The sequence below is a fragment of the Triticum aestivum genome, chromosome 2A (genome assembly GCF_018294505.1).
Source record: "Triticum aestivum cultivar Chinese Spring chromosome 2A, IWGSC CS RefSeq v2.1, whole genome shotgun sequence".
NCBI classification, from domain to species: Eukaryota; Viridiplantae; Streptophyta; class Magnoliopsida; order Poales; family Poaceae; genus Triticum; species Triticum aestivum.
Window position 1 is genome coordinate 785,330,378 of NC_057797.1, and position 17,943 is coordinate 785,348,320.

The 17,943-nt window shown below is 47.4% G+C and overlaps 1 protein-coding gene across 1 annotated transcript; it reads left to right on the forward strand.

The window, feature by feature from the left end:
* The first annotated feature begins 410 nt into the window (after nucleotides 1–410).
* Nucleotides 411–5,366, forward strand: LOC123038325 (E3 ubiquitin-protein ligase RING1-like). The gene is made up of 3 exons (XM_044462171.1): nucleotides 411–430; nucleotides 582–654; nucleotides 4,638–5,366. The coding sequence occupies exons 1-3, from the start codon at nucleotides 411–413 to the stop codon at nucleotides 5,364–5,366; spliced, it is 822 nt and encodes a 273-aa protein (XP_044318106.1).
* The last annotated feature ends 12,577 nt before the right edge of the window (nucleotides 5,367–17,943 follow it).

Below are 17,943 nucleotides of genomic sequence, written 5' to 3' on the forward strand. Positions count from 1 at the left end.
AGCCATGCTAGTTGCACTGTAGGAAAATTGTTCTATTAAGCATTCAGCCGGCGGTTGAGGCTTTCATTTACTTGTCTGGGTTTTGCCAATGCCTCGTGTAAAAGTAAAATGGCTAGTTGTATGGTTATTACGTCATCTTTGTATAGACTACAATGTTATAGGAGCTGGTAAGAGCAAAAGTTGAATAGGGTGGACAAATTAGTACCAATGCATGAGGACCAGAGCAGGTGGCCCCAAATTTTGCGGGAATGTGTTTATTTTCTTCTTTCCAGCTCCTCTATTCTTCAGTTTGGGAGAAGCCCTGTTACACAAACCCTCATGCATGCTGGACTTGTCCTGTAGCTTAATCAATTGCATTATCACACTCGTTAAGCCTTGTTGGAACATAAACCTATGTTAGGACTTACGACATGGGTGATTGGCTGTTTGCGTAAGCTATTGCGACCTTGTCGCCCTGGCACTGGAGTACACAATATAGATTAAGCTTCCTTTGATTTTGCAAAAGAGGCTTGTGGAATACGGGTACTAGGTGTTATTCTAGTATTGACTATTGCTCATGTTATGTGATGCCTTATTTTAAGATTGTATAATGCTGAAGAGCAGCAGAAAAGATCAATTAACGTTGGGGATTCCCCGGAGGTTCATTTCCAGAAGGCATGTATTCATGTGATGTTTATGAATATCATTTTTAAGCTGGAATTTTTCACATTTTGAAACTTCTTACAAAATGACTGAATGATACCTTTCCCATAATACTTTAGATTACTAAAAGGAATATCTTACAGTGCTATGCGCTGCAAATTTTATGCATACATACTTCAATTTCCTTTTTGTTCCTGGAACTTCATTTGTAGACTTTGTCACTGAAAGAATTGAACTGATGATTCCTGGGATGTGTTTTCATGTGTTCCTTACATCTCGCCATTGAATAGTTGTATCCTATGCACTACTACCCTTGTTAGACACTTGGACGCGATGGCCGTAGAAGTTGATTTTTTGGGCTAAGGTTTCATGCATATTTTGTGTGTACAAGTGACCAGTCACCATTGTGGTTGAGATCATGGTGGAGTCAGCTGCCATGTATCGTTTTGTTCAGCTTAGACTTCTGATATTGACTTGATAGACACTCAGCATGAATGCTTCTTATATTGTTCACTTGTTGAAAAAGGCATGGACTGCTCCAATCCCATCTGCTGAAGGAGGATGCCCACTGCCCTAGTCAAAGCATGAAGGGGCTCCATTGTGGTGGCTCACAGGGGTCTATGGGCCACAAGGTGATGCGGAGAAAGTTGACTTCATGCAAGAGATTCGTGACGTCCAGGATTTGCATGTTGGGTCATGGTCCTTGGTGGGATACTACAACTTGCTTGTCAACCCGGAAGATAAGAACAAGGGCACGTTCAATAGGCGGATGATGGCCAGATTCAGAGCCCTTCTCGATAGGCTTGAGCTCAAGGAGCTATACATAAATGGGAGGTGGTACAAGTGGAGTAATGAAAGGCGCAATCCCACAATGGAGAAGATCCATCATATCTTTGTTTCCAACTCTTGGGAAGATATACACCCCCAAAAACCTATTGACGGTTATGGGCTCGGCTGTATGGGATCATTGTCCTCTTCTTGTGGATCTTGACGCAAAACTAGACATGGGCCGGCGTTTCAAGTTTGAAAGTTTTTGGCCCAAGGTTGAGGGATTCGTGGACACGGTCAAGCAGGCATGGCACACCGTATCTTCCCAAAGAAACCCTTTTATAGTCCTGGATAGTAAGTTACACGCCACTGCCAAGGCCCTGCAAAGCTGGAGTGATCCTTGGATCGGCAACATTCGCCTTCAACTCTCCATCACAATGGAAGTTATTGGTAGGCTGGACATGGTGGCAGAGAGTAGGACTCTCTCGGAGCAAGAGCATGGGCTACGCAAGCTACTCAAGAAAAACTGTTGGGCCTCTGTTCGCTGGAGAGGACGTTAGCGAGACAATGGTCCCGTTTGTTTCATCTGAAGGAAGGGGATGCGAACACTGCATACTTCCAAAAGCAAGCACGCCATAGACAAAGAAAAAACATTATCACTTCTTTACATCACAATGGTGGGATATACACGGGACAAGATAACATAGCCGAAGTGGTGGACGGATACTATGCGGATCAATTGGATCAGCCCCGGCCCGGGAAGCTTCGATTAATCCGGACGTGCTTGACTTACCGCCCTTGACCTCACGCATTTGGAAGAACTGTTCACGGAAGAGGAGGTGCTCAAGACCATCAAAGCTATGCCCTTCGATAAGGCGCGAGGGGCTGACAGCTTCACGGACATATTCTATGTGACTTGTTGGCCTATCATCAAAGGTGACCTTATGAATGCACTGGAGCTTTTTCACCGAGGAGATGTACGAGGTATGGCAATAATCAATAAAGCGATCGTCTCGCCACTGCCTAAGAAAGCCGGAGCTGTGGATATTAAGGACTATCGGCCAATTAGTCTTGTTAGTGGACCGATCAAAATTTTCAACAAGACCCCTATGTTGAGGCTTGCAGATGTTTTACGAAAACTCGTGGGGCATCATCAGAGCACGTTTGTCAGAGGTAGATCACTACACGACAACTTTATGCTAGTGCAATGTACGGCAAGACGGGTGCATTCCTTAAAAGTACCTACAGTCATGTTTAAGCTGGACATCACCAAAGCTTTTGATTCACTACAATGGCCATTTGTCTTGGAGGTTCCGAGGAGGCTTGGTTTTTGTGAAAAATGGATCTCTTGGATTTCTGCGCTGCTGGCTACCTGATCCACGAGAGTCATGGTCAATGGTGCTCCGAGAAAACCAAACCTAGCATGTCAAGGTCTAAGGCAAGGAGCCCCCCTCTCACTCATGATCTTCATCCTACGTATAGAACCCCTTCGGGCACTTTTTGAATATGCTATGAAAAGAGGGCTGTCGGCACCTTTGGCGAGGTCTGGCTTGAAACAAAGGTTGTCCGTGTTTGCGGATGATGTAGTGGTGCTCTTCAAAACAAATGGGACTGAGACGAGCATGTGTGGAGCGATCTTGAGGCTGTTTGGGCAGGCTTCGGCCCTGGTGGTGAACATGAGTAAGTGCGTGGCCATGTCCGATGCTCACATGATGAGATGGAGGTTGTCTCGGCATCCTTGGGCTGCACCACTTCGCCGTTTCCGTGCAAATACCTGGGTATGTCGTTGACGATCAGAAAACAAACAACGACGCAATTGCAAGGTCTGGTGGATCGAGTTGTCGATTGTCTCCCGCTTTGGAAGGCGGCCATGCTACCAAAAGACGGCCGACTCCTGCTTATCCAATCTGTGATATGCGCTATTCCCGTCCACTCTATGATAGTGTTGGAACTGCCTTCAAAACCCTGTCGGCCCTAGTAAAGTTTTGCAGAGGCTTTCTGTGGTGTGGCAAAAAAGAAGCACGAGGTGGAAAATGGGGCGGTAGCTTGGGAGGTGGTCTGCACGATGAAGTGGGATGGTGGCTTAGGAATCCCCAATCTTCACTGGCTGAACAAGGCGCTACAAGCGCGTTGGCCATGGCTGCAAAAGGTTGTTAAAGACAGACCGTTGAAGAAATTTCACATCAATGTCCCCGCCGGAATCTTGTGCCCTAGTGAGGCAGCTACATGTACGACGATCGGTGATGGGAGAGCAATGCTGTTTCGGGAGGATCGGTGGATCAACGGTCTACGGATTTGCGAGATTGCGCGAGATATTTATGAAAGGATCCTGAGGAGAGTCAAGAAAAGCACACTTGTCGCAGAAGCGCTAGCGGAGGACAATTGGGCAGGGGACATTGGCCTTGACATTACCCAACATGCTTTGGGCCAGTTCATACGTTTGTGGCCACGAATCTCTGCCTGGCAACTAACGAATGAAGTGGAATATTCGGTCACGTGGGCTTGGGAAGGAAATGGTAACTTCTCGGCCTGCTCAGCATATGCGGCTAGGTACATGGGACTCGAGTTATCCTCGACAACCTCGTTCACTTGGCAGTCTAAGGCACCCCTCCAATGCCCTTTTTCTTTTGCTTGGCTAGCACTCAAAAATCGATGCTGAACATCTGACAGGTTTGCTCGACGTGGATTACCCCACCAGGATGCATGCCCATTGTGCAACCAACAGGAAGAGACTATGCAACACTCGCTAATTGACTGTGTGTTTGTCAAACAAGTTTGGCACTGGCTAGGATCAATCACTGGGAGGATGGTGTTTGAACCACGGAAAATTGAAACCTCGGGTCAGTGGTGCGCCAGGCAGGACGGCAACGCGAGCCACTACCACAAGTCTTTGCGCGCTAAATGCCTTCTCGGCAGGTGGATGTTATGGAAGCATCGGAACTCCATAGTGTTTTTCTATTTGGGATCAGTGAAAATTTCCAGTTCAATGACGCGCTCGTGTTCAAAAATTTCGGGCCCAACTAACCAAAACAAACCGCAGCAAAGCCCGTCTGTCTACCCTCCAGCTAACCCTAATCCCCTTCTGCTTGCTTCTCAGCCGCCCGCGCCCCCCACCCCCCTCTCCCGTGACGGCGCCCCTTCCTCCGTCTGCAGTACCACGCCACCGCCGCCGCAGCCATTGCGTCGTCGGCCTTCTGCAGTAACCCTAATCCCCTTGTGACGAGGAGCCACCAAAACCTATCCCCCACCACCAGCCCCACCCGTCTCCCTTCCTCCCCTTCTCCATCTTCCTCGACCTCCGCAACCCAGCGACCTCGCGGTGGTTCCTCGGCCCGCCCTCACCCTCCGCGACTCCCCCCCCCCCCGCCGCCTCCTCGAACTCCAGCAACCAGTTCGACGTCCACCTCGGCGGCCTCCTCTTCGGCGGCGCAACCATCCAGATCTTCCTCGAGGGCTCCTCCTTCCCCGGCGGATTCATCTCCTCGCCCGCCCCCGGCGTCGGCGGGGTCAGCCTCCTCGACTACTTCATGGGATCCGGCCTCAAGCAGCTCATCCAGCAGCTCGCGGAGAACGACCGCAGCCGCTACGACACCCTGCCCACCGCCAAGGCTGCGGTTGCCGCCCTCCCTAATGTCGCCGTCGATGGGGGCGCCCAGCACGTCCTCCAAAAGGATTGCATCCTGCCATGGCTTGACCTCCACAGCTCCTCCCTGTCTGCCGCCATCTATGTCCACCAGTGCCAGGCAGCTGCCGCTGCGGCGGCGGCACCTGTGGCCCCAGGTGGCGGCCCTTCGCCTAGGGTCATGGTGAGGAGGTTCAGGATCTCGCTGCCGTGGCCTCTCAGAGCCGCTTTTGGAGCTCAGCAGGCGGAGAGCAGCGACCAGGACGATGCTGGCTATGGCGACTACAAAAACGATGGGAATGCGAGCGGTCGCTCGTATGATGATCTCGACTGAGGCACTTGAAAGGATGAGGGGAATAAGGAGGTATCACCTTTCGCCTCGCACTTGTTACCACCTTTGCATATTTATTATTTCATTATAACGGTTGCTTGCGTGAGTCAATTGTCATCGCATCAGCCACCAGGTTGACATAGAACATACATTGTATGGCTTTCCATTATTACCATATACTCCAATATCTTGATTTAGGTTTTTAGTATTTACTTTATCTATCTTGCAATGCAACAATGATTGGTGAGCAAAAAACTGGTGATTGTTGTTGGGAGTTGTCAATTTATTTTTTTCTATGGGCCATACTTGCACCATAAGAAAATGTTCTATTAATTAGGTGCTCAGCCTGCAGTTGAGGTTTTCATTTATTTGTCTTGATTTGCTGATGCCATGTGGAACACGGCTAGTTGGATTGTAGGAAAATGTTCTATTAATTAAGTGTTCAGCCTCCTATTCAGGTTTTCACTTATTTGTCTGGGCTGGCCGATGCCACGTGTGAGTGGTGGTTTTAGTTCACCCCTGTATGGCTTTCCATTGTTTCCTAAATATTTCATTGTCAACACGGTGCTCACAATTAATGTTTATGAGCCATGCTACTTGCACTGTTAAGCCTGTTGTTGAGGTTTTCATTTTTTTCTATGGGTTGGCCAACTAGTAGAAAAAGGGTCAAACGTGAAGCACATTAGTGCCGGTTTGAATAAGAGCCGGCACTAATGTATACATTAGTGCCGGTTCCAACGGCTAGCCGGGCCGCTTTCATTAGTACCGGTTCATGGCGAACCTTTAGCACTGGTTCATTCCACGAACCGGTACTAATGAGGGTGGTGGCAGGATGTTGTCAGACTGGGGCCCCTCCAGCCATTTAGTACCGGTTCTTGGCATGAACCGGTACTAAAGGTCATCCTACATAAACCCTTCGTCCACCCAAGCTCACTCTGTTCTTCCCCTTTTCCCTCTCCTCTATGTTCTTCCCCTCTTCCTCTCGACATCATCACACATTTTGCCCAAAATTTGTCAAGATTTGAAGGCCCCCATCCATTCAAATGATCACAAAGGTTAGCAACTTTGTCCATTCATCTCTCATTGCTAGATTAGCTCTTGCAATGCTTTATATAGTGATGAATTTGTGAGTTTAGTAATTTGGGAGGAAATATATATATGTGCTAGTATTTGATTTATATGCAATTTGAGGTCAAAAGTAACACTTAGTTTGCATATGTAGGTGTGGTTTACTTAGTGCCTTCTAAATCTCCGTCGTAACCACCGTCGATCGCCCGCACCGTCCCGTCGCCGGCACCACCTTGTGGTGAGCTTGTTCATGAAATTTTATATAAAAATTGATGTTTGTATGATTTGGATATATAGTTACTCGTATAATTATCTTACCCATACGTTGTTTGTTATACATATAGTGCCATGGTTTTGATATCCGTCCCCGTCGGCCCTCGTCCTTGTTATGATTCGGAAGTGGTATATATATTCTCTTTTAAAACTAGTTGCATTTCGTGTTTATGACAAATTATGCCCATCAAGTTGACATAGATATTTTTTCTAGGAGGTATGTGAACCGGAAATTCCAACCGATCCTATTGTCGAGAGGTTAAATTTAGTTGAAAGAGAAAACGAGTACTTGAAAGAAAAATTGAAAAGAATTGAGGGGGAGAAGATGGAATTGGAGTTGCATGTTGCCGATGTCGTCGATGATCACAAGATCAAGATGGAGAAAATGCGCTTGAAGATTAGAAAGATTAGAAAACATGCCATCGATAGTGAGGCTTGGTATCATTATGCTGTTGGATCAATTGTTACCTTAGTTGCAATCTTGATCGCATTTGTTGTTGCATTTAAGTGCTTTAGCTAGAGAGTTATTTGTTTGTTGCATTTAAGTGTTGTATGAACTTTATGTATGAACTTGTATTAATTTGGTCTATTCGGTGTTGTGTAATGAAGATGAGCCGGCAATGGATGTACGATGACCGATGCTCTCCCCAGTTCGTTGAGGGTGTGCATACTTTTTTGCTTGCGGCTGAGGCAAACAAGCGGGCGCATGGTTTTATGCCTTGTCCATGTGCTGGCTGTAAGAATGGTCACAATTACTCTACGTCAAGAACCATTCACGTCCACCTGTTTGAGTCCGGTTTCATGCCCCACTATAATGTTTGGACCAAGCACGGAGAAAGAGGGGTTATGATGGAAGACAATGAAGAAGAAGAGGACGACGACAGCTATCCTGGCCATGGGTTCCCTGAATACGATGATACAACAATGGGGGATGAAGATGAGCCGGTAATGCGGGAAGAAGCTGAGCCGGCAATGTGGGAAGAAGCTGAAGAAGAGGCATCAGATGAGCCCGTTGATGATCTAGGTCGGGCCATTGCCGATGTAAAGAGAAACTGCGCAACTGATTTGGAGAAGAAGAAGTTGCAGCGCATGTTAGAGGATCACAAAAAATTGTTGTACCCGAATTGCGTAGGTGACAAGAAAAAGCTGGGCACCACACTGGAATTGCTGCAATGGAAGGCAGAGAATGGTGTATCTGACAAGGGATTTGGAAAGTTGTTGGTAATGATAAAGGATATGCTTCCAAAGGACAACAAATTGCCCGAGAGTACGTACGAAGCAAAGAAGGCTGTCTGCCCTCTAGGGTTAGAGGTGCAGAAGATACATGCATGCCCTAATGATTGCATCCTCTACCGCGGTGAGTACGAGGATTTGAACGCTTGCCCGGTATGTGGTGCATTGCGCTATAAGATCAGCCGCGATGACCCCGGTGATGTCGAGGGCGAGCGCCCCAGGAAGAAAATTCCTGCCAAGGTGATGTGGTATGCTCCTATAATACCACGGTTGAAACGTTTGTTCCAAAACAAAGAGCATGCCAAGGCGATGCGATGGCACAGAGAAGACTGTAAGAAAGACGGAAAGTTGAGAGTACCCGCTGACGGGTCGCAGTGGAGAAAAATCGAAAGAAAGTACGGGAAGGAGTTTGCAGATGACGCAAGGAGCGTATGGTTTCGTCTAAACGCAGATGGCATTAATCCTTTTGGGGAGCAGAGCAGCAACCATAGCACCTGGCCTGTGACTCTATGTTTGTATAACCTTCCTCCTTGGTTGTGCATGAAGCGGAAGTTCATTATGATGCCAGTGCTCATCCAAGGCCCTAAGCAACCCGGCAATGACATTGATGTGTACGTAAGGGCATTAGTTGAAGAACTCTTACAACTGTGGAATGGAACAGGTGTACGTGCGTGGGATGAGCACATGGGGGAAGAATTTGACCTAAAGGCGTTGCTGTTCGTGACCATCAATGATTGGCCTGCTCTCGGTAACCTTTCAGGATAGACAAACAAGGGATACCGCACATGCACGCACTGTTTGGACGATACCGACAGTATATATTTGGCTAATTGTAATAAGAATGTGTACCTGGGACATCGTCGATTTCTTCCGAGCAGGCATCCCGTAAGAAAGAAAGGCAAGCATTTCAAAGGTGAGGCGGATCACCGGACGAAGCCTCACCACCGTACTGGTGCTGATGTACATGATATGGTCAAGGATTTGAAGGTGGTCTTTGGAAAGGGTCCTGGTGGACAACCTGTTCCGAATGACGCTGACGGACGCGCACCCATGTGGTAGAAGAAATCTATATTTTGGGACCTGCCCTATTGGAAAGACCTAGAGGTCCGCTCTGCAATCGACGTGATGCACGTGACGAAGAATCTTTGTGTGACCCTGCTTGGCTTCTTGGGCGTGTATGGGAAGACAAAAGATACACCCGAGGCACGAGAGGACCAGCAACGTATGCACGGAAAAGATGGCATACATCAGGGTCATGCAAGCTACGGTCTTACCAAAGAAGAGAAGGAAATCTTCTTTGAATGCCTGCTCAGTATTAAGGTACCGTCTGGCTTCTCGTCGAATATAAAGGGAATAATAAACATGGCAGAGAAAAAGTTCCAGAACCTTAAGTCTCATGACTGCCACGTGATTATGACGCAACTGCTTCCGGTTGCATTGAGGGGGCTTCTACTGGAAAACGTTCGATTAGCCATCGTGAAGCTATGTGCATTTCTCAATGCAATCTCTTAGAAGGTAATCGATCTAGAAATCATACCAAGGTTATAGAATGATTTGGTGCAATGTCTTGTCAGTTTCGAGTTGGTGTTCCCACCATCCTTCTTTAACATCATGACGCACGTCCTAGTTCACCTATGCGAAGAGATTAACGTTTTGGGTCCTGTATTTCTACACAATATGTTCCCTTTTGAGAGGTTCATGGGAGTCTTAAAGAAATATGTTCATAACCGTGCTAGGCCAGAAGGAAGCATCTCCAAGGGCCGTCAAAATGAGGAGGTCATTGAGTTTTGTATTGATTTTAGTACCGGTTCGTGGCACCAACCGGTACTAAAGGGGGGGCCTTTAGTATCGGTTGGAGCCACCACCCGGTACTAAAGGGGGTGCGGTTCCCGCCGCTTGGCCTGGCCAAAACAGGCCTTTAGTACCGGTTGGTGGCTCCAACCGGTACTAAAGGTGCCTTCTATATATACAACACTTTGAAAAAATTCATTCTCCCTCTGTTTCTTCCTTTGTTTCCCCATTGAAGCACCGCCCGCGCGCCCCGATCGATCGACGCCGTCGCCGTCGCCGCCCCCGTCCCCGTCGCCGCCCCCGTCCCCATCGCTGCCCTCGTCTCCGTCGCCGCCCCGGGCCCGTCCCCATCACGCCGTCCCCGCGTTACGCCCCGGCCCGTCGCCGCCCCCGGTCGTCGCCTCGCCGTCGCCGTCGCCCCGCTGTGAGCTCTCCTCCTCTAACCCCTCTCCATTGCCCCCGGCGGCCACCATGGGCGCCGCCCCTCCCCGAGCCCATACACACACACACAAGCATGATGAACACACACACACACGTACATATGTATGAATTAATGCATGTATATATTAGTATATACGTATTTTGTATGTTTAATTAGTTTAGACTTTTTAGATTATTATTTTTTCACTAGTATATATGTATGAATGCATGTTAGATGGATATAATTAGTGTTTAATTAGTATGTAATTTTTTTATATAATGTTGTTTTTCAGTTTTTTAATGGATGTATAGAAGTTGTGTTTTCTGTTTTTAGTGTTAGATGCTTAATTAGTATGAAATAGCATATAGAATTTTAACATATGCAATGATAGCATAATTAGTGTTATATAGAAATGTTAGAAATTTTAGTTATCAAAATCCAATCATTAAAAAATGTTACTTTTTGCGGGCATATAGCTAGTATTTGTTCTCGACGATGCCCGGCCTGCATCCTCACCGTCGACCCGTCCGCGACGACGTCCGGCTGACCCATGTCCGGGACTGGGCTCCGCCGGGCTGGCACTTGGAGGTGCTGCCTAGAGGGGCGCGCCGCTTGATGAGGAACCCGGCCCCGGGTCCCGTCGTCGACCCTGATCTCGTTTGGTGGCGTTCGCGTGGGCCAGTTTCGATGCGGAGGGAGCCAGCCCCGCCGGAGGTGGTACGTCGCCGTGCTAGGGAGGAGGACGAGCACGTCCATCGCTACATGGTTGCGTTAGAGGGCGGCAGGTTCTCCAATACCTGGCAGTTTCTTCAGGGATCTCACTTCAGCTATGATCCTGTGAGGGTTCCTTCGCTTTGGGTGTCCGCCGCCCGCGCCGCAGGAACCACGAGTGTCCTAGATTCTTCTGTAGTATTCGATCTTTATTAATTAGCTACCTAGCTAGCCAGTGATGTATTAGATATATAATATTCGAGATGATGTATTTGAGATTATATATTATTCGAGACGATGTATTCGAGATTATATCTATTATTCGAGACGATGTATTCGAGATTATATCTATTATTCGAGACGATGTAATTTGAATACTAAATTGTTTTATATTTCTTTTGGATTAGTTAAATAAAAGCTATGGCAGACAATACCGGCAGAGAGGGAGAACAGGCCATGTTCGATATGATACGCCATCCTCGTGGGCCAGATGATGATCAGAATGAAGAAGATTATGACGGCTCCGAATTTCTAAACAACACTGGGGAGGGTGATATGATATTCGATCGCGACGACCGAATTGATGAAGTCATGAACTATGATTTTGATGATGACGAACAAAATGTTGATCTTGAAACAACAAAGACCGGCAAGGTATATATATTTATATAAGCAGGCATCTGGTGATCAGCACATGTTTTAAATGACTTGAAGATATATTAACGAATCAATATTTCTTCTTTCAGCCATCCGGATCGAGCAAATCTGCAGACAACAGGACGAAACGAGGCCCGAACAAAAAGTTGAAGGAGGGCGTAAAGTACAATATCGAGGCAATCAGACCTAATGGCGAACCATTAGCACCTAAGAAGATTGCGGACAAGTTTGTCCGTCAGTGCGGAGTTCTTGTGAAGGACCAACTCCCGATCTCCCTTCAAGAATGGAGAGAGCCAGCAAAGCCACGTCCAGATGTTACTTTTGTCGACAACAGACAAAAAGGTCTGCTTTGGGATACTCTCATGGAACATTTCACCCTACCAGATCATTTCACAAAAGCAGATGTGCAGAAAGTCAAGGACGCTGCTCTTAGGAAGATGGCGGTTGCATTCAAGAACCACAAGAATCGTGTATGGGACAAGTATGTCAAGGGAGGAAGGAAGACTCCAGTATTCGAGGGAAAACTAGAGAACCAAAGTGCTCATTGGGACGATTTCGTGAAATTCAAGGATTCGGAATTAGCTAAGGAACGGTCGAGAAAAACAAGAAGAATGAGGAAAAAAAGGATAAGTTCCATAAGCTGGGGCCAGGTGGCTATGCGGTGGCAATGCCTAAGTGGGATAAGTCTGAGAAAGAGATGGAGGATGCAGGTGTCACTCCGGTTTCTAAGAGCTGGCCCCCCAGGTGCAGGACTTGGTTCTATGCGCATGGGGGGGAGTTGGACCCGAAGACAGGCAAAGTTTCAACGAAGGCATGTCTGAACGGAGTCGACGATGCGCTACTTGTTGCAATAGAAGAGGCTCGATCGGGGGTGTTCCAGCCCAACAGAGAGAACGACGAGCTTACGCGTGCCCTGGGAAATCCTGAACACCCAGGAAGAACACGAGGCAAGGGCGCTATTCCGTGGTATGAGGGGTTTTCGGACTGGAACACCGACTACAGAACCCATGCAAGAAAGAAGATTGCGGAGGGGAAGAAGAGGAAGATGGAGGAGGAGCAGAGGAAGCGGGACTATGAACGCCTTCAAGGCCTAGAAGCAAGTCAAGCAGAGTTGGCTGTCAAATTCCAGCGGCAGCAGGAGCATATCGACTCACTTAGCCAGCAAAGGGGGTCTCAGCAGCTGCAGCAGCTAGCGGATGATCCAACATTGGATAGCACCGCCCCATCCATGCCGAGAAGCAGCGTTGGTTCCGCCCCGTTTGACGCAATGCTGGATAGATACCCTGTGGATGACATCACGGAGAACACTAACTGCGAGCTACACTTCAAAATGAAGAACATATCCATGAAGGTGGCGGACGTCGTTGCTTTTTCAAATCCCCCGAGGCAACCTTCCATTGCAACCCGATTCCAACGGGCTATGCTCGTGTCGTGGTTGATGAGGTGGTGGACCCATATTCAATGCTATAGCTTGACATTCCTGGAGGTGACGACGAGCAAACACTCGGAGAGGCCATACATCGTGTCATCCTATGGAGAAAGGATTGCATCGTCTTTCGAAGGCCACCGACACCGCGTCACCCGACTCCTCATCGAAGTCCGCCACCAAGTCAGCAGACTCCAGCTCCTCCAAGTCCACCAACGCGTGAGGCCACTATTCCTCCTCCTCCAAGTCCGGCAAAGCGTCAGGCCACTCCTCCTCCTCCAAGTCCGGCACAGTGTCAGACGTCCACTCCTCCTCCAAGTCCGGCACAACCTCAGGCCACTCCTCCTCCAAGTCCGGCACAGCTTCAGGCCACTCCTCCTCGTCCAACTCAACCCCGTCAGCCGTCTCCTCTGCCTCAGCAATCGCAGAAGAGACACCCCGCAGCTATGGTGCGTAGCGGTACGAGTCGAGGTCATAGTACAGGAAGTACAGACGGAGGCAAGCGATATAAATATGGTCCAAGCAGCCTCGCGCCTCTTCCGCAGAGGCCTTATGACAAGTCCGATGAGGAAAACGCAGCCATATTGAAGGCCGAGGTGGAAGCCCATTTTGCACCGAAACCGCCACCGCCGCCAAGGGAGAAAGTGCCTCAGGAAACGATTGACCACTTCATTCGTATGTCTCAACCACCACCTCCGAAGCCTGTTGACACATACTATGAGCGCCACATCAGGAAGTTAAATCGAGCACGTATACAGAGGGAGGCGAGCTCGAGCTCGAGCAAACAACAAGCAGCTATCAAAAAATGCGGGAAAACCATTCCCCAGCTGGGAGAACAGGCGGCGCAATCAATCCCCCCGCTTGTTGTGCCAACAACACATACGCGCGCCCAATATTATTGTGGGCAAACCGCTAACGTTCCCCAGCTGGGCGATGTGGTAATAACCGAGGATCATATAATGCAGGCTGAAATGCTCAAGATCACTGTTGGACAACTCCTCGAGATCGAGCCCATGTCTCCGCTTAGAGAGGAGGAAATAAAACAGAAATATGTCCGGGGCCAACCTTTGGTAGAGCCAGACGAGGTCAAGAAGCTCCCAACGAGAATGTATGAATTGCATCAATGGTACATGAACATTGTCAAGATTTCCAATCGAGAGTCCCTCATGGTGTATGTCAAGAAGGATCATTACTACCATGAGAAAGCTGTGTCCGTTGAGTATTCTGAACTGTTTCAGTTATACAATCAAGACGCACTCGACAAATCTATCGTCAGTTGCTATTGTCTATAAGTGATTTCTTTCTGTAATTTAAGTCTCTCAAGCTAGCTGTAGTGATCCTTTTGATCAATCATTAGCTATAATTATCCTCACTATATTCTTTTCTATGGTATTATGCAGGATGAAGATGTATGAAATGAGAAAAGGTGGATGCTATGGCATTGGGTTCATTGACCCAAACACCGTTAATGAATACACATGGAAAATGGATGCATATCATGAAAAGCATGTAGAGGACAGCATGCTAGAGTTCTTGAAGCGCCTCAAATACAATGAAGACATACTACTTCCTTACAACTTCCAGTGAGTCACATTGTCTTGTACTACAAATTCTCTATTTTTGCCTACTAGCTAGCTACATGTTTTTGCTTACATATGCCTGCTTAATTAAGACATGTAAACGTGTGTGCATGCAGATTTCACTGGATCTTGTGTATCATTAAAATTGATGCCGGAACAGTTGAAATACTGGACTCACTACTCAAACTAAAAGCTGACTACAACATCTTGTATGGAATAGTCAACAGGTAATTTCAATCATTATTAACTATATATCTCGGCCTATTTAGTTCGTCATTTCCTGATATGAACTACTTAATAACCCCTTTATTCATTTTCTTTGTCGGCGGGCAGGGCTTGGGCAAGGTTCTGAAGGAATATGCCCTAGAGGCAATAATAAAGTTATTATTTATTTCCTTATTTCATGATAAATATTTATTATTCATGCTAGAATTGTATTAACCGGAAACATAATAAATGTGTGAATACATAGACAAACAGAGTGTCACTAGTATGCCTCTACTTGACTAGCTCGTTGATCAAAGATGGTTAAGTTTCCTAGCCATAGACATGAGTTGTCATTTGATTAACGGGATCACATCATTAGGAGAATGATGTGATTGACATGACCCATTCGTTAGCTTAGCACCCGATCGTTTAGTATGTTGCTATTGCTTTCTTCATGACTTATACATGTTCCTATGACTATGAGATTATGCAACTCCCGTTTACCGGAGGAACACTTTGTGTGCTACCAAACGTCACAACGTAACTGGGTGATTATAAAGGTGCTCTACAGGTGTCTCCGAAGGTACTTGTTGGATTGGCGTATTTCGAGATTAGGATTTGTCACTCCGAATGTCGGAGAGGTATCTCTGGGCCCTCTCGGTAATACACATCACTTAAGCCTTGCAAGCAATACAACTAATGAGTTAGTTGTGAGATGATGTATTACAGAACGAGTAAAGAGACTTGCCGGTAACGAGATTGAACTAGGTATTGAGATACCGACAATCGAATCTTGGGCAAGTAACATACCGATGACAAAGGGAACAACGTATGTTGTTATGCGGTCTGACCGATAAAGATCTTCGTAGAATATGTGGGAGCCAATATGAGCATCCAGGTTCCGCTATTGGTTATTGACCGGAGACGTGTCTCGGTCATGTCTACATTGTTCTCGAACCGTACGGTCCGCACGCTTAAGGTTTCGATGACAGTTATATTATGAGTTTATGAGTTTTGATGTACCAAAGGAGTTCGGAGTCCCAGATGGGATCGGGGACATGACGAGGAGTCTCGAAATGGTCGAGACATAAAGATCGATATATTGGACGACTATATTCGGACATCGGAAAGGTTCTGAGTGGTTCGGGTATTTTTTGGAGTATCGGGGAGCTACGGGAATACGGGGGAAAAGTATTGGGCCTTATTGGGCCATACGGGAAAGAGAGAGGGGCTGCCTAGGGCAGGCCGCGCCCCCCCCCCCCCCCCAATGCCTAGTCCAAATTGGACTAAGGGGAGGGGCTGCGCCCCCTCCTTCCTTCCCTTCTCCTTTCCCCTTCCTTGTCTCCTAACCCTACTACATGGAAGGACTCCTAGTTGGACTAGGAAAGGGGGAATTCTACTCCCGGTGGGAGTAGGACTCCCTAGGGCGCGCCATAGAGAGGGCCGGCCCTCCCCTCCTCCACTCCTTTATATACGGGGGCAGGGGGCACCCCATTGACACACAAGTTGATCTTCGTGATCGTTCCTTAGCCGTGTGCGGTGCCCCCCTCCACGATATTACACCTCGGTCATATTTTAGCGGTGCTTAGGCGAAGCCCTGCGACAGTTGAACATGAAGATCGTCACCATGCCGTCGTGCTGACGGAACTCCTGCCCGAAGCTTTGCTGGATCGGAGCCCGGGGTGCGCCATCAAGCTGTACGTGTGTCAAGAACTCGGAGGTGCCGGAGTAACGGTGCTTGGATCGGTTGGACCGGGAAGACGTACGACTACTTCCTCTACGTTGCGTCAACGCTTCCGCTTCGGTATACGAGGGTACGTAGACAACACTCTCCCCTCTCGTTGCTATGCATCACCATGATCTTGCGTGTGCGTAGGAATTTTTTTGAAATACTACGTTCCCCAACAGTGGCATCCGAGCCTAGGTTTTATGGTTTGATGTTATATGCACGAGTAGAACACAAGTGAGTTGTGGGCGATATAAATCATACTGCTTACCAGCATGTCATACTTTGGTTCGGCGGTATTGTTGGATGAAGCGGCCCGGACCGACATTACGCGTACGCTTACGCGAAACTGGTTCTGCCGCCATGCTTTGCACACAGGTGGCTGGCGGGTGTCAGTTTCTCCAACTTTAGTTGAACCGAGTGTGGCTACGCCCGGTCCTTGCGAAGGTTAAAACAGCACCAACTTTACAAACTATCATTGTGGTTTTGATGCGTAGGTAAGATTGGTTCTTGCTTAAGCCAGTAGCTGCCACGTAAAACTTGCAACAAACTAAGTAGAGGACGTCTAACTTATTTTTGCAGGGCATGTTGTGATGTGATATGGTCAAGGCATGATGCTAAATTTTATTGTATGAGATGATCATGTTTTGTAACCGAGTTATCGGCAACTGGCAGGAGCCATATGGTTGTCGCTTTATTGTATGCAATGCAATCGCCCTGTAATGCTTTACTTTATCACTAAGCGGTAGCGATAGTCGTAGAAGCATAAGATTGGTGAGACGACAATGATGCTACCATGGAGATCAAGGTGTCGCGCCGGTGACGATGGTGATCATGATGGTGCTTCGGAGATGGAGATCACAAGCACAAGATGATGATGGCCATATCATATCACTTATATTGATTGCATGTGATGTTTATCTTTTATACATCTCATTTTGCTTAGTTTGACGGTAGCATTTTAAGATGATCTCTCACTAATTATCAAGAAGTGTTCTCCCTGAGTATGCACCATTGCGAAAGTTCTTCGTGCTGAGACACCACGTGATCATCGGGTGTGATAGGCTCTACGTTCAAATACAACGGGTGCAAAACAGTTGCACACGCGGAATACTCAGGTTAAACTTGACGAGCCTAGCATATAACAGACATGGCCTCGCAAAATGGAGACCGAAAGGTCGAGCGTGAATCATATAGTAGATATGATCAACATAGTGATGTTCACCATTGAAACTACTCCATCTCACGTGATGATCGGACATGGTTTAGTTGATATGGATCGCGTGATCACTTAGAGGATTAGAGGGATGTCTATCTAAGTGGGAGTTCTTAAGTAATATGATTAATTGAACTTTAATTTATCATGAACTTAGTCCTGGTAGTATTAGCATATCTATGTTGTAGATCAATACCTCGCGTTGTTGCTTCCCTGTGTTTATTTTCATATGTTCCTAGAGAAAATTGTGTTGAAAGATGTTAGTAGCAAT

Excerpts from the sequence above, each read along its gene's own strand:
- LOC123038325 (XM_044462171.1), top strand. The coding sequence starts at position 411 with ATGGGTGATTGGCTGTTTGC. Across the intron at positions 431-581 it reads ATGGGTGATTGGCTGTTTGC|ATTGTATAATGCTGAAGAGC; the intron begins GTAAGCTATTGC and ends CCTTATTTTAAG. Across the intron at positions 655-4,637 it reads CGGAGGTTCATTTCCAGAAG|CCACCAAAACCTATCCCCCA; the intron begins GCATGTATTCAT and ends TGTGACGAGGAG.